This window comes from Aedes aegypti, chromosome 2 (genome assembly GCF_002204515.2).
Source record: "Aedes aegypti strain LVP_AGWG chromosome 2, AaegL5.0 Primary Assembly, whole genome shotgun sequence".
Lineage (NCBI taxonomy): Eukaryota > Metazoa > Arthropoda > Insecta > Diptera > Culicidae > Aedes > Aedes aegypti.
The window spans coordinates 245,699,528-245,714,197 of NC_035108.1; the positions used below are offsets into that span (position 1 = coordinate 245,699,528).

General features: G+C 39.2%; 1 protein-coding gene and 1 long non-coding RNA gene across 3 annotated transcripts in view; both read left to right on the forward strand.

Moving 5' to 3' along the window:
• Positions 1 to 1,693: 1,693 nt before the first annotated feature.
• The window catches only part of LOC110676513, a 35,817-nt gene continuing 22,840 nt past the window's right edge, over positions 1,694 to 14,670 (forward strand). The window contains exons 1-2 of one of the 2 annotated variants that reach the window (XM_021844688.1): positions 1,694 to 6,251; positions 6,459 to 6,650. In XM_021844688.1, the coding sequence (XP_021700380.1) occupies positions 5,916 to 6,251; positions 6,459 to 6,650 (528 nt within the window). In that variant the 5' untranslated portion in view covers positions 1,694 to 5,915. The remainder of the gene's footprint in view (positions 6,252 to 6,458; positions 6,651 to 14,670) is intronic. The other variant, XM_021844689.1, reaches the window with a different exon arrangement.
• Positions 9,991 to 10,712, forward strand: LOC110676514. Its single transcript, XR_002500469.1, has 2 exons — positions 9,991 to 10,204; positions 10,270 to 10,712. It is a non-coding gene; the product is annotated as an uncharacterized LOC110676514 (long non-coding RNA).

The following is a 14,670-nucleotide window of genomic DNA, read 5'->3' on the forward strand; positions in this document are numbered from 1 at the left end:
AGTTTTTATTAGAATTTAGGATATGTTACGAAAATGATTGTCACTAAGTGAAATTTTGTAGGGGCCCGGGGCCATTGCTCCTCATAAATCAGGCTCTGAGCATATGCACAAAGTCCACAGCTGCGTTAATCTTGTCTGACCGTAGCGCACCAGCAGTTGCTGACCGGAACACGAGGTCACCTCGTTCAGCACCGGTTCATCCTCCGCTCCCTGCTCTTCGTTCTCTTTTCTTTTTCGACAACTTCCTTACTGCTCAGATTTCTCAGTCTGTTGAAATTGTCCGCATTGAAGCGACACTTGCGTCACACGCCGTCCTACTCGATGTCCATATTCACCAGGCCGACATCCTGTGAAGCGCAACTCCAGGTTTGCTTGAACTTATTGGACGGATCATAACCCTTGTCGCTGCGGAACAAATCCAAATCCAGAACCATATTGATGGGTAGAGGAAACGCCCAAACACTGAATCACTAAACGCAAACTTTGCGAAAGGCTGATGAAATTGATGTTCCTTTCTGGATTGATGCACTCCGAAGTCTTCGGAAAAAGGTTGTGATTCTGTCCATTCTAAACGTGGCGAAGAAAAACGAAAAGCATGCTGAACCAATCGTCATCCAGCTGCGATGGAAACTCCGGAGCTCCGTGCTCGTCATCATTTTCGTGAGGAAGTAAACAAACTGCTCGGCGGGCGGCGGCGAAAAAAAAATCGAAATGTCAGTTTGACAACGGACGTCAATGTCAAACGTATGGTCGATCATAAAAGACGATACAAACGAAAAGCCCCCATATTCCGATCACAAATTACGTCACGGTCACCAAACAAATTGCTAGTAGGTAATCGTTATCGTTGCTAATACATGCCTACACTACACACTATTTTTATTTTGCTGGAAATCAGCAAAATTTTGCTGGATTTTCATCTGCTGTAGATACAGCAATCCATCCATGCAAAAATAAATGTGCTGAACTTTCGGCAATGCGTACACTGTAAACTCGGCATTACCCTTTAATGTGCAAAAAGTACCCATTTTTTGCTGATACATGAAGCTGTCAAAATAACGGGTATTTGTCAGCTTTCGATAATGGGTGAATAATGCCCATTTCTTTATTCCGAATGTTTACCCAATAATGGGTGAAAATTTTGTTGTGAAAGTTATTTACTATCGTGAAGTTCGCGGATCGGGCTTCGCTTGGTCTGATCTGTTTTTAGATCTGGAAACTCAAGGTTAAACCAATTATTAATCGTAAGAGGTAATAAAATTTATTTTAATATTTTTAATACTTGAAAATACCATTCCTTCAATATTATGACTTATTATTTGTTTTCAGGATTCAAGAAAATCATATGAGGCTCGATGTGAGGTCATCAGCACTGTAAAACAACGGCACCGGCAAAATTAAAGATTTTATTGATTATTTGGTGGGTTAAATAAAGTGTTTTTCAAAATGAAACTTAGATTCTTTTTTCATTCCTATAATTAATCACTTAAAAATAGCATTTGCGTATACATACAGCGCAAAACATAAAAAACGAGTGAATTTTACCCATTTCCTGCACAAATCCAGTTGCGATAATGGGTAAAATTCACTCGTTGATTTGACGTACAAGCCGTTTACCCATTAAAGAGTACTCGCCCTGTACTCTTTTTATGAGTTAAACTAGTTTATTATCAAAGTGGGTACTTTTTACTCCTTAAAGGGTACTTTGATCTTTCAGTGTATGGCTTCGCTATGACAGCCCATTTTGCTGGTTATATATAACAGCAAATTTTTCGGTGCTCGGTTTTGGCTGCGTACTTTTGATATTTTTTTATCCTTTGATCATACACACTATTTTTATTTTGCTGGATTTTCATCTGCTGTAGATACAGCAATCAGATACAGATACAGCTGGTCTTCCAGCAAGTTTTTCGGTGCTCGATTTTGGCTGCGTACTTTTGATATTTTTTATCCTTTGATCATAATCTAAAAACCTGAAAACATAAAAATCTTTCCACCAGCCAGCATTTGATGTGCTGAAGCTTGGAATGGCCATTGCAAACCATTCACATTTGGTTTTTATCCGCAAAACCGGTTGTCTAGCTCAAAACTTCTGAAAACAGCAGCAGGAGGAAAACACGCACTGGTTGATGCCGGAAAAAATACAAGTGTGTGACAAGTGATTTTGCTGATTATTCGGTAATTTCCACAGATGCCGAATTTCCAGCAAACATAGTAATCATTGCTGAATTCCCACCAAAAATATATATTGCTGATACCGCTCCAGCATTTCATTTTGCTGGAACGGAAAACCAAAATTTGGTGTGTAATCTGAAAACCTGAAAACACAAAAATCTTTCCACCAGCCAGCATTCAATGTGCTGAAGCTTGGAAAGGCCATTGCAAACGATTCACATTGAGCTTTTATCCACAAAACCGGTTTTCTAGTATAAAACTTCTCAAAATCCTTGAAACCAGCAGCAGGAGGACAACACGCACTGGATGATGCCGGAAAAATTTGAATGATTTTGCTGATCATTCGGTAATTTCCACAGATGCCGAATTTCCAGCAAACATAGTGATCATCGCTGAATTCCCAGCAAAATAAATATTGCTGATACCGCTCCAGCAATTCATTTTGCTGGAACGGAAAACCAAAATTTGGTGTGTAATAGAGGTACGTTTGACATTGACGTCCGTTGTCAAACTGACATTTCGATTTTTTTTTTCGCCGCCGCCCCCCGAGCAGTTTGTTTACTTCCTCACGAAAATGATGACGAGCACGGAGCACCGGAGTTTCCATCGCAGCTGGATGACGATTGGTTCAGCATGCTTTTCGTTTTTCTTCGCCACGTTTAGAATGGACAGAATCACAACCTTTTTCCGAAGACTTCGGAGTGCATCAATCCAGAAAGGAACATCAATTTCATCAGCCTTTCGCAAAGTTTGCGTTTAGTGATTCAGTGTTTGGGCGTTTCCTCTACCCATCAATATGGTTCTGGATTTGGATTTGTTCCGCAGCGACAAGGGTTATGATCCGTCCAATAAGTTCAAGCAAACCTGGAGTTGCGCTTCACAGGATGTCGGCCTGGTGAATATGGACATCGAGTAGGACGGCGTGTGACGCAAGTGTCGCTTCAATGCGGACAATTTCAACAGACTGAGAAATCTGAGCAGTAAGGAAGTTGTCGAAAAAGAAAAGAGAACGAAGAGCAGGGAGCGGAGGATGAACCGGTGCTGAACGAGGTGACCTCGTGTTCCGGTCAGCAACTGCTGGTGCGCTACGGTCAGACAAGATTAACGCAGCTGTGGACTTTGTGCATATGCTCAGAGCCTGATTTATGAGGAGCAATGGCCCCGGGCCCCTACAAAATTTCACTTAGTGACAATCATTTTCGTAACATATCCTAAATTCTAATAAAAACTGAAAACTCGATGCTTGTCAGTGCAATCGGTTAGGAATTAGAGGAAATTTTCCCCTTAGTCAGCTTAGAACACCCGCTTAACCATCCACATCATAACCGGACCATGCCCACAACATCCGTCGTTCATGCTTTTTGGTCGTCAATAAGAAACCGCTTCTGCGCCACGTACATTACCATTCTCAGCAAATACAATCGGTACATGTTATTTTGGTCACCGTCGTGACGCAGGTTTTCTCTGTCTTGTTCCGGATTCCATCTGGATTCCGAGAATATGGACCATAACTATCAGCCACCACAAACGCCGCCCCGCAGGTTCGTTAACTACATCCGAATGTAAATAAACTATGTGAAACACGTGATGTTTTGACAGCACACCGAGGGGTCTGCCAAAGCAAAATATGCTGATATCAAAACTAGGGGTTTGCGGATGAAAAGACCCCGTTTTGTTTTAAATGAAAAGACCCCAAAATAAAAAGTTTTTTTCACCATCTGCTTGATCTTACCATTTATCTTTGGTATTAGTATAGACAAACTTCTGTCATTTTGCTAAAAAACACGTGATTTTGGTTTTGGCGGGAAAGTTTTCTCATTCACTTTACTCTGCGGGTGTCAGTTCGCAGCGAGGTAACGACTGCGGGCGTACGACCACCGCAGGACTCTAATAAAAGATAAGCGCGAATATTATCACTGCGATTATCTATGGACATTTCAAGATAAACGCGTTTCGCGGTTTTGTCTTGCAAGGCACAATATATTTAAGCGCCGCAATATTGTGCCTTGCAATGATTTCGCGACATGCCTGCAAATTGTTCGATGGGTCAAAACAAATGCTCACACTTCAGTTCACATGGAGTTTTTGTTCTTGCATCAGTCGCGATTCGCTGGTTGAGCCACAACTACCGCCCAACCAACGAATCTGATTCGCTCGTTGGGCCATCTAACAGTCGTCGTAAAATGCTGTAGGATAATCGAATCTTATGTTGTGATTGTGAGAGCGTCGCGATGCTGTATGTTGGTGTGAGTGTAAAATGAAAATTGACGTCTTGTTTTGACATCCAGTTACTTTTTAGTTGAGATATTGCTCGATTAGCGGAGGCCCAACTAAAAAGCGGCCCAAGTATTATAAGGCCCAACGAGCGAACCGCGACACATCATTCCACCCAAAAACATTCCCTTTTACGTCTAAGCTATAGCTAAGGATTCATTCACAAATTACGTAACGCTAAAATTGGCCATTTTGGACACCCACCCACCCTCTTGTAACGCTTTTTATATGGAAATTTTTCAGAATTTGTATGAGCCGTAACATCGTCCGGACACCCACCCACCCCCTTCAGCGTTATGTAATTTGTGAATGAGCCCTAAGACCTCACCCAATGTACGGTGAAACTGGTGTGAACATTTTGTGGTGGGACAATCTTTTCTGCCTGTGCGTCGAATTAGGTGCAAAAAAGTCAATATTATGCCGTTTTTCTTTTTGAACCTGGGTTGGTGCTGAATTCATAAACAAGCCAACGTCAGACAAATGTCTGTTCGGTCGAACCTGAAATTTGTCCGACATTGAATTGTTTATGCATTCAGCACCAACCCAGTTCCACCCCAAGTTATGGGCGATATCCACTTCGTAGTACTGTGCAAAAGGATAGGGCAAGTAGAGCCAAGAAATGATCAAGGAATGATTTCGCTGTCAAAATTACTTGAGCTGCATCCAGTTGGAAAGTAGAACAATTATCGTAACGTTTCGTGACGCTTACCGGGCAAATCAAATGGAGCTATCACTTTTCCGTACGGAAAAATATTCCGCTCGATTATTCCGCAAGTAAAATTGACATCTCGCTCATACTGAACCATCTGTCAAAATTACTTTGGTAATTTTGTGAGAAATTTACTTGAGTGTTCTACTTGGGATCAGGATACCAGACTTAAAAAAAAACGACATTACGAACAAGCGCAAATGATGATTCATTCGTTTGGAGGAGGAGGTTTTCGTTCAGTGCATAACGCTCGTTCGTTTTTTTTCTATTTTACCGCAATATTCTATGTTTTCATTTTGTGTGTTGCTTTCATTTGGCTTGACAAAATATGTGTAAGTAATAATTTTCATGCATTTTTCGATCTTTGTGTGTTGGCGCCATTTGCATTTTCTCTATTTCCGGTAGCATCGTAAGTAGAGTGCGCGTGTGAGAAAAGATATATTTTCCGTTTTCGATAATAAAACATGAGACCCGATCAATATTCATTAGAAAGGATGAGGGCAGCTAAAAAGCTGTTCCTCAGGAAGAAAAATAGATCAGAACCGGTTAGCGGTGACCAAGCGGTTTCAGGTCGAGAGGATAGCCAGAGGGAACTTCCCGAACAACAGCAAACAGCGGTAAGCATCTTTCAGGTTAGGTTTCTCTGTTGGTGCAATAAAAAATGGGATCCGATTTAGCACTAACAACTCACTTCTTTCGATTTCTGTTTGCTTTTGCTTAATAGAATTTCGCTTGGAATCGCGTTGTTACGCGGAGGATGTCAGCCACAACCTTTACGGTCCGAAATGAACATCCCGCACATCGCGTTCAAACGCGACGGATTTCGACGACAAACTTGGCTGTCCGAGAGCAGGAGAAAAATCGCGTCCAAACGCGGCGAATGTCGATAGCGTCCGGTGCGGCCCGAGAGCGGCAGGAAAATCTCGGACATCGTCTTCGAGAGCAGCAGGACCACCTCGGACAGCGCGTCCAAACGCGGAGAATGTCGACCGCATTATGCACAATCCGAGAGCAGCAGGAACATCCCGGACGGTCATCGGTGGGCAAGCTGCAGTCACAGGAACACCCAGGACAAAACATCCAAACTCAAGCAGTAAGTAGTTTTCGGAAAATTTTCATTCAGCACATTGTCAGGATTAGGCTATTTTTTATTGATGTGACGAGGACGGGTTTCGTGTCCTATAGGCGAGTTTCAGAAAATATTTGCATAACCAGCCCCTTCTAACAAAGAGACTCAAATTATCATGAAATTTGGTGTCTAACTGTACTGCTAATGTACTAATGATTATTTCTTTCATAGAATCGCGTCCAAACGCGGCAGTTGTCGATCGCACGCTCTGCGGTCCGTCAGCAGCAGGGTCAACGTGTCCAAACGCGGCGGATGTCAATCACACCATCTGCGGTTCTCGAGCAATTGGAACATTCCGGACACTCTGCGGTCCACAAGCAGCAACCGCAAATTTCCGCTTGTGAACATAAAAAGCGGACAAACGTAAGTAGTAGAATTTTAACATTACACTCACGTAAAAATACGCTATATGTCACTATTATAGTGACCCATAATAGTGGGTGACCTATAATAGGTCACCCACTATTATGGGTCATTTCCATTTGAATTACGTGTAAAATGGAGTGATTAATAATACCTAAGTAACCATGCTGCTGAAGCTGCAACGCGTGCAGGTACCGTTTTGTCTCAAATTCCGAACACTCGACTTTTTATAGTGATTTTTTAAGTAAATCACCCTAATTTCTTTACAGAATGATAAATTCTATTACATTTCAAGTCGTGCATATGAAAAAAAGGTTTGAAATGATAATTCTAACCTTTGAAATTGTCACTGTTCGGAATATGAGTCATGTTCGGAATTTGAGACAAAACGGAATATGGTGAAAATAATGCAAGCATTACTGTATAGATACAATAAAAGTTGACTTAAAGTGGAAAAGGGCCCCACAAGAGCCGCATTGATGTTACAGATTATAACTTCAATGCGGTTCTAGTGGGGCCCTTTTCCACTTTAAATCAACTTTAATTGTGTCTATACAGCAATGCTAGCATTATTTTCACCGTATACCTGCACGCGTTGCAGCTTCAGCAGTATGTTTACTTGGGTAGGGACTGAGTGACCCAGAATAGCGTGAGCAGTGTACATGGATTTGGAAACTTGTACGCGCCATGCAAGTTATTTTCAATTTTTATTTATACAAAAAAAAACTCACTCAAGGGTGATTGAACAATCATCAAAATGGTCTAACATTTTTAATTTGTGTGGAAAATCTTGCAACACCAACGGAGTAGTCCATCTTTTTATTATTATTATTTTTCTAGTGATATGATAAAGTGAAGTATTTTATTAGTTTATTCGTATTTTTTATTATTTTTTTCTACGTTTGGAAAATGTAATGCCTATATGTAAGAATCGATCAAATATCAAAGTTGAACAGGCAGTTTTCTCCAAAACGATCAACAAGTCAGGAAAAATAGGAACGTTTGCTTTTCATAAGGGGCCGTTCATAAACCACGTAGACCAAATTTTAGGCATCTCACGACGCTTCATAGGCTCTGCACATGTCTTGTGGCTATCTTTGCCTGATTTGTGTCAGATATGAGAGCCCCATGTTTACAGCTGTTTTTTGGGTCTCCAACGACCGCGAGTTTTGTTTTTTTTTTTTATAGGGCTGTTCAATGAGCTGCTTGAAGTTGCTCGAAGTTCAGTCTATCCCTCTCGCACTTTTTTGTCAACAAATGGGCACGAGCAGGATGGACTGAACTTCGAGCAACTTCAAGCAGCTCATTGAACAGCCTTTATGTTTCATATTCTCGCGCAACAATACTAAAGGGCCAATAGTAATTTTTAAGGTCAACACGTTTCGCTCAGAACACGTACACTCAGAATTCGAAATAAACCCCATTGGTTTAAATTTCTATTCCCCTCTCTTTTCTTCTGCAGTAATTTTTAGGCACGGGAATCATTTCTCCTGGATGAGTCCAGCTTAGACTCATCCAGGAGAAATTATCCCAATGCCTAAAAATTACTGCAGAAGAAAAGAGAGGAGAATAGAAATTTAAACCAATGGAGTTTATTTCTAATTCTGAGTGTAGGCTTTCCGTGACGCCACCCACACAAATCAACACTTTCATCAGATAGACTGAGCTTTGCTCTATCTTTTGCTGGTGTTGATTTGCGTGGGTGGCGTCACAGAAGGCCTACAGCGAGCGAAACTATGACTATTGGCCCTTTTGAATTGTTGCGCGAGATATCTGTTGCTGATCGTTTTTGGATGAAAGCAAATCATATTAAAATTAAACTAGATCACTGTACTATGCTGTAGAGGTGTGCGCCGAAGTACTTTTTACCGGCGGCGGCGTATGCTGTCATGATAGGCAGCGGCGGCGGCGACGCCGGCGTCACGCCGAGTACCCTGTTCGGCGGCGGCGGCGGCGACGTAGTCATTGTGATAGAATAAATTCGCAACATTTTTTTTAATACCGTGAAGGCCCCTAAGTCTGCGCACTTAAGGATTTTTGAAATTTAAACAGCTGTAATAAATTAAAAACTGAACATATTGGTCTGAAATTTTGAGAGCACATACTTACTAGCCTTATTAATAAGGGAAAAATTTAAAAGTTTTTATACATATTTATTTTGTATGCGAAACAATTAGAATCCTGAAGGGTGTCTGTGTTCCTAAGTCTGCGCACCTACTTTTGCAATGTTCCTTAAGCTGGAAACACAATGTGAACGGCATTACGGAACGGCAACAAAACGGAAACACCGGTTTGAGTGGCCTGTCAGTATTTCGATCAATGTCGTCTAAATCAGATTCAACATTGGCCTGACATGTAAACTGTAAACCAAACCAGTGTTTCCGTTTTGTTGCCGTTCCGTAATGCCGTTCACATTGTGTTTCCAGCTTTAATCTGCGCGCTAGTGTTCCTAATTCTGCGCATACGACAATGCCGTAGAATAGATGTTGTATTCCACTAAAGGCATGATGCGCCCCTTGAACTTATATTACTTTGCTATTTTATCCTGTTGGTGGACTTACGGTCACATTGGAACTCAGCAAGTCTTTAACTTCCCACTCAGAGGTTTATAAAATTAGCAAAGTGAATTATATTCATAATACAGTCCATAGTTTTATAATTATTGCAATAACTGACTGTCCAGATATTCCAAACAGTAATGTCCTGTTCTAATAAGCTTTATTTTCTGAAATCGAGACGAACTTATGAAAACAGTTTAACCACCTTCCGTGAACTAAGGTGTCTTTCATTAACTTTTAACATTTTTTTTTTATCTTTCATGCATATTTTTTCACTAACAGGCAAAGAAGTAAAAACTCTGCATAGTATTTATAAGGAGTAATAAAAAAAACAACAACAAAGATTGCTTACAAATGTTTCATTTTGGTTCTCGGAAAATTGTGTATATGGATTGCCACGTTTTACTACCACCCCTTTATAGTGTGATGTAATTTATGAACGGGCCCTTACTGAATATATACATTATTAAGCTATTCACAAAATAATGGTACTTTAAAGTTGTTTTAAAACTCAAAACATGTCGAAAATTGAGAGCTTCGACCTCTACACGGAATAAGGATCACTATCCAAAAACGGTTCCTAAGTCTGCGCACTACAGAAGAATAAGAATATGAAGATAAAATGAAATGTACTCCATCAATTCTATTTACTCCACTTCAGAGCTAGTGCATACGTACTAAAAATTTGAAATATTTCGTTTTTATTTAGCCTAACATGCTTTAGTTGATGAAGCGTATCCTTAACAACTTTGCTAACAGACAGTCATTTCCGACCAAGGGGCAAGACAGTGTTCAAAGCAGAGTAAATTTGGAGCAGCTCAGAGTAACTCTGAGCAACTCTGAGGAATTTGCGAATCAAAATTCCCACCCTTAAATCATCTTGATTTTGACAAAATGGTATACAACAAAAACAATAATAAACCAAACTCAGTCTGCCGAATATAAACAGCGTAAAATAATAAAGATGAAAAGTTGTGAAGTGATTTCACATTCAAAGTGAGTAAATCCACATTTTTATGTTTTTGAATTTCTTTAATTTATTATAGTTCAATTTTTCCTAGGAAATATTCCTGAGCTGCACACAGCAATGGATCCAGCGTGGAAACCATGCCTTTTGCAACAATCAAACGGTTATCCTGCTGCTTCTACGCATACGCTATGACAAGTCTGGAGATTGAACCAAATCGGAATCAAGGGCCAAGTAAGTGGCCGAAGCAGATGAATTTGAAAAAGAAAGAAAAAAGCTGCTGAAAAGAAAACGCCGACTCCCAACTACGAATATGTTTGCCCGAGAAAGACACGAGACCCATCGACCTGAAGGAAAAAACTGCAAATGAGGTGAACTTCCAGTGCCGGGAGAAAAATTCCGGATGGTGCAGTTTACAATTCGCGTAAGAAGCAGGATCTATTTCCTTTCGGGGATTTTACTCAGTTTCGATGACGAGTCTATATTTGAATATTTTGTATTTACATCTATAAAATAAAATATGAATCGAGAACAGTTTGTATGTTTTTTTATTATCGTTATGGAGCTTATAATGGAGCAGATTCGAACTGAAAGATCATTCATTATTACGTCGTGTCATAGGTTTTATTAACACGCACTTTAGACTACACCACAGGCAAAACTCTTCTCGGGCAGTCGTTTTGTTCGACACAGCATACGCATTGTCCTGCCGGAAAAATTCTGGCGGTTCGGCTACATCCACTGTGCGCAATCAATTCATATATAATTGCAACATAAATCTCAGCATATGTGTAACGCCCAAAAAAATGGTACACAATAGATCAACTTAATCGTCGATCGAAAGTAAACATACACAACCATAGTCAATTTGAAGAGTGACAGCTGTCGGAAGAATTTAATTTGGTATGATTATGTCTGAGGCAAACTGAAGCATGCTGAGCAATCCTGAGTAACTCTCGTGTTTTCTGAGCAATGCCCGTTTAGAACTTCCCACCATCTTTTACCTTGGGATCACCCAGAAAAATCTGTAACCTGAGTGAATTTGATGAATTATGAGTAACTCTGGTGCAAATATTCACTCATGTTGAATCTGTCTTGCCCCTTGTTTCCGACTATTACCAACATTTTCAAAATAATTTTATTTCACGATAAAATAGTTATCAAAAGTTTCACGGAATTTTCTTCACAGACTTGTTAATAACTATTATAGCAAAATTTAAAAAAAAATAAATTTCCATCAAATGTTGTAGTTGCATATTTGATTTTGTTCATTTTTCTCTGAAAGTGCGCAGACTTGGGAACCGCGCAGACTAAAGCGCGGTCACGGTAGGAGCTTGGAAGCCGGAACAAAGTCGGTATTTTTACAAATTTAAACACGTTGTGTTTTCAATTTATTATAATTGGAAAAATAAACACTATTTTCAGTAAAAAAAATATAAACATGCTCAATAGAGTTATTTTTCAGAAATTTCAAAAAGTTTTGTTAATATTGTTTACATAAAATTATCGATTTTGCGTAAAATAAAGTGGATCACCAGTGATCCATTGGGAACAAAACAACTTTTCATTCTATCCTATTCTAACCTATCTTTCTGAAAATAAAACAATTATCAATTTATTTTTCATCTCCAAAATTGTTCTCGTTTTACATTTCGCTCAAGTGAAATGTAATTATTAGTAAAACAATAAATATTTATGGATCACAGAAGAGCTAAAGTGAATTTTCTTGGATTAAACGCAGATGATGTAAAATTTTCGACTGCATTGGAAAAATTGCAATGCCGCCGCACAAACCGTTCCGAAAGAATTGGAAGGATTAAAAAATGAAGAGAATTGAATAATTTAGGACAAAAATCAACACATCTTTGAAATAATGTTTTATCTCCTTATAATTTTTGTTGTTGTCATCTTCCCAGTGAATCACTGGTGATCCATCAAAAAAATTAGTTTTTTCATTTCTATCCTTATTTTGGAGTAATGCCTTACATCTTTTGTTCTGGTGAATTCTTCAGGTGTTAAATTTTCCATTTTTAAACAACGAAAAACCTTGTGGGAAAGAAAGGGTTAATGTCTACGCCCATAACTCATGCGATTTATGATCGCATATATCCATAATGGCTCCAAAATGAGGTAAATACGTGCTGGTACTATTATTGAACAATGTATGCCATTCAAATTACTATGGAAATAAGGTCTTCATGAACTACAAGCTCTACCCAAGTTTCAAATTACCCTAAGCATGTGATTTATATTCGTTGCTATCCAGAGCGTCTAAGAGTATTACGAGAAGCAATTTGCTGCGGTAGCCAAACATTGCAAATTATTAAAACGATATTTAATATATTCACCACAGTTCCAAGCACGAAAATACTAAGCCAAACTTATTCACATGGCATTATGTTGTCATTCATTTGGTTCTTACTTTTGATACATACAACGTGAACTTTTATATTATATGGCTCTAATGAGATCAACGAACACAAATTACATGTTTAAAAACTATGTGAATAATAGCGAAGGCTATAGATCATAAATACCTCAACGTCAGAGTAGTCGGATAGACCCAGTTTTATATTGTTTATATTGTATATTATCATAAACACAAATCTATCTAGTTATGTTTTGAAGCTGAGAAAATACGGAAATATATTCAGAAAGAAAATGTAGCAATTGAAATATGACTGAGTATATGTAATACGAGAAACAAGCTTTAAAATGTATCTAAGGTCCCAATAACATCATAAAATGTTTGGCTACCACAGCGAAAAGCTTCTCGTAATATTCTTCCACGCTCTGAGTAGCAACGAATGTAAATCACATGCTTATGGTAATTAGAAACTGTGGTAGAGTTTGTAGTTCATGAAAACCTTATTTCCCTAGTAATTTGAATGGCATACATTGTTCAATAATAATACGAGCTCGCATCTCCTTCATTCTGGAGCCATTATGGATATATGCGATCATAAATCACATGGGTTATTGGCGTAGACATTAAGGTATAGCTTATAGATGTTGTAGACCTGAACTCCAGAGTACTTTGAGTGACCTAGGTATTCAAAACATTAACGAACACATTTTTAGTTCTGTTTTGAGATTTACTGAGTACCGAACAATATATTTTCAAAGTAATAACGCAATAAAATGAAGTTAATTATTCGAAATTCGAGAAACCAACTTCGAAATGTATTAGAGGCCTTTAACTAATACAGTAGAAGCCTTTCCACATTATTTGGAGTTACTATGGGTATCAACGGATATAAACCACATGAGAAGAGTAAATAGAAGTTACGGTAGATAATGTAGATCTTGAAGCGTACAACTCCAGACTATTTAACTTGGATCTGTCTTGCGAAAAGTCATGACCATCACGAGACGATCACTGAAGCAAGTTTTTCGTATCAACGCCTAGCGTGATAGGAATCAGCGAACATCACTTTGCCCCCACCACACGACTTTCTGATGATTGCACACACCACCCATAGCCAGCGATGGTGTTGCCGAACGTCATCTCAGACTTCTCCGAAAGAGTCAGAGAGAGTGAAATTCTCTCGTACGAATGATGTGGGATGCGATAAAGCAGATAAATTCCTGAAAACGGTGCACAATGTACAATGCGCATCGTTGTATGCGTTATACATGAAGCATATGGAACGATCGAGACATGTGACGTCATAGCGTGTTTGCACTAATACGTTTGCATTGTCGGGCAAAACCTTAACTCGATCCCAAAAAAAAGCGAAAAGTGACCATCACGATTGTCATATGCATGCATATCACGTCACTGATGGTGGTCGCCGAACGAGAGCGATTGGTGATACGTTATGCATTGGCTCTTTTCTTGTGTTACTGACATTCGGGATAGCGAAAAGGGAAAGAACGATTGGTGCATGTCACAGAATATGTGACCATGATGGTGATGGTTCGCAAGACTGGTTTGGATAGCCTAGAATAACCAAACTCTATTCTAGAGTGCTGTTGGGACTCTAGTTATTTTTGAGGTTCTGTGGACAGCTTGAAATCTATTTTGTAACCTTTCCTTGCAATAAAATGTTGGTTGACTATGCAGATATGGAGGTTCAAACTCACAGGTACACTGGAGGCCTTCAGAAAACTCCTAGATCAAAACTCGAATGGATCATGAAGGATAGTGATATACTGTTTATGTGTGCTCAGTTAAAATAGTTTATGGTTGGCAAAGTTGTGAAAAAAAAAACAAACAACTTCATGATTTGAGAATAAAAAAGCCACGTAAAAAAAGGGGAGGGTACGAAGGGGGGTTACACTATGCACTCTTTTGCACAACTAATCCCATTGATTATAAAGAAAATTGTACTTTAAAATGTTGGGAAACCACTAAGTTATAGCGTTTTTAGTAAAACTAGATCGTCCTGGTAATTTACGGGTTAACCCTCTAATACCCAACCCCGCCTTTAGACGGGGTACAATTTGAGATTTTGTGCATTTTTTCGTAGGTCCGAAATCAAAATGATTTTAA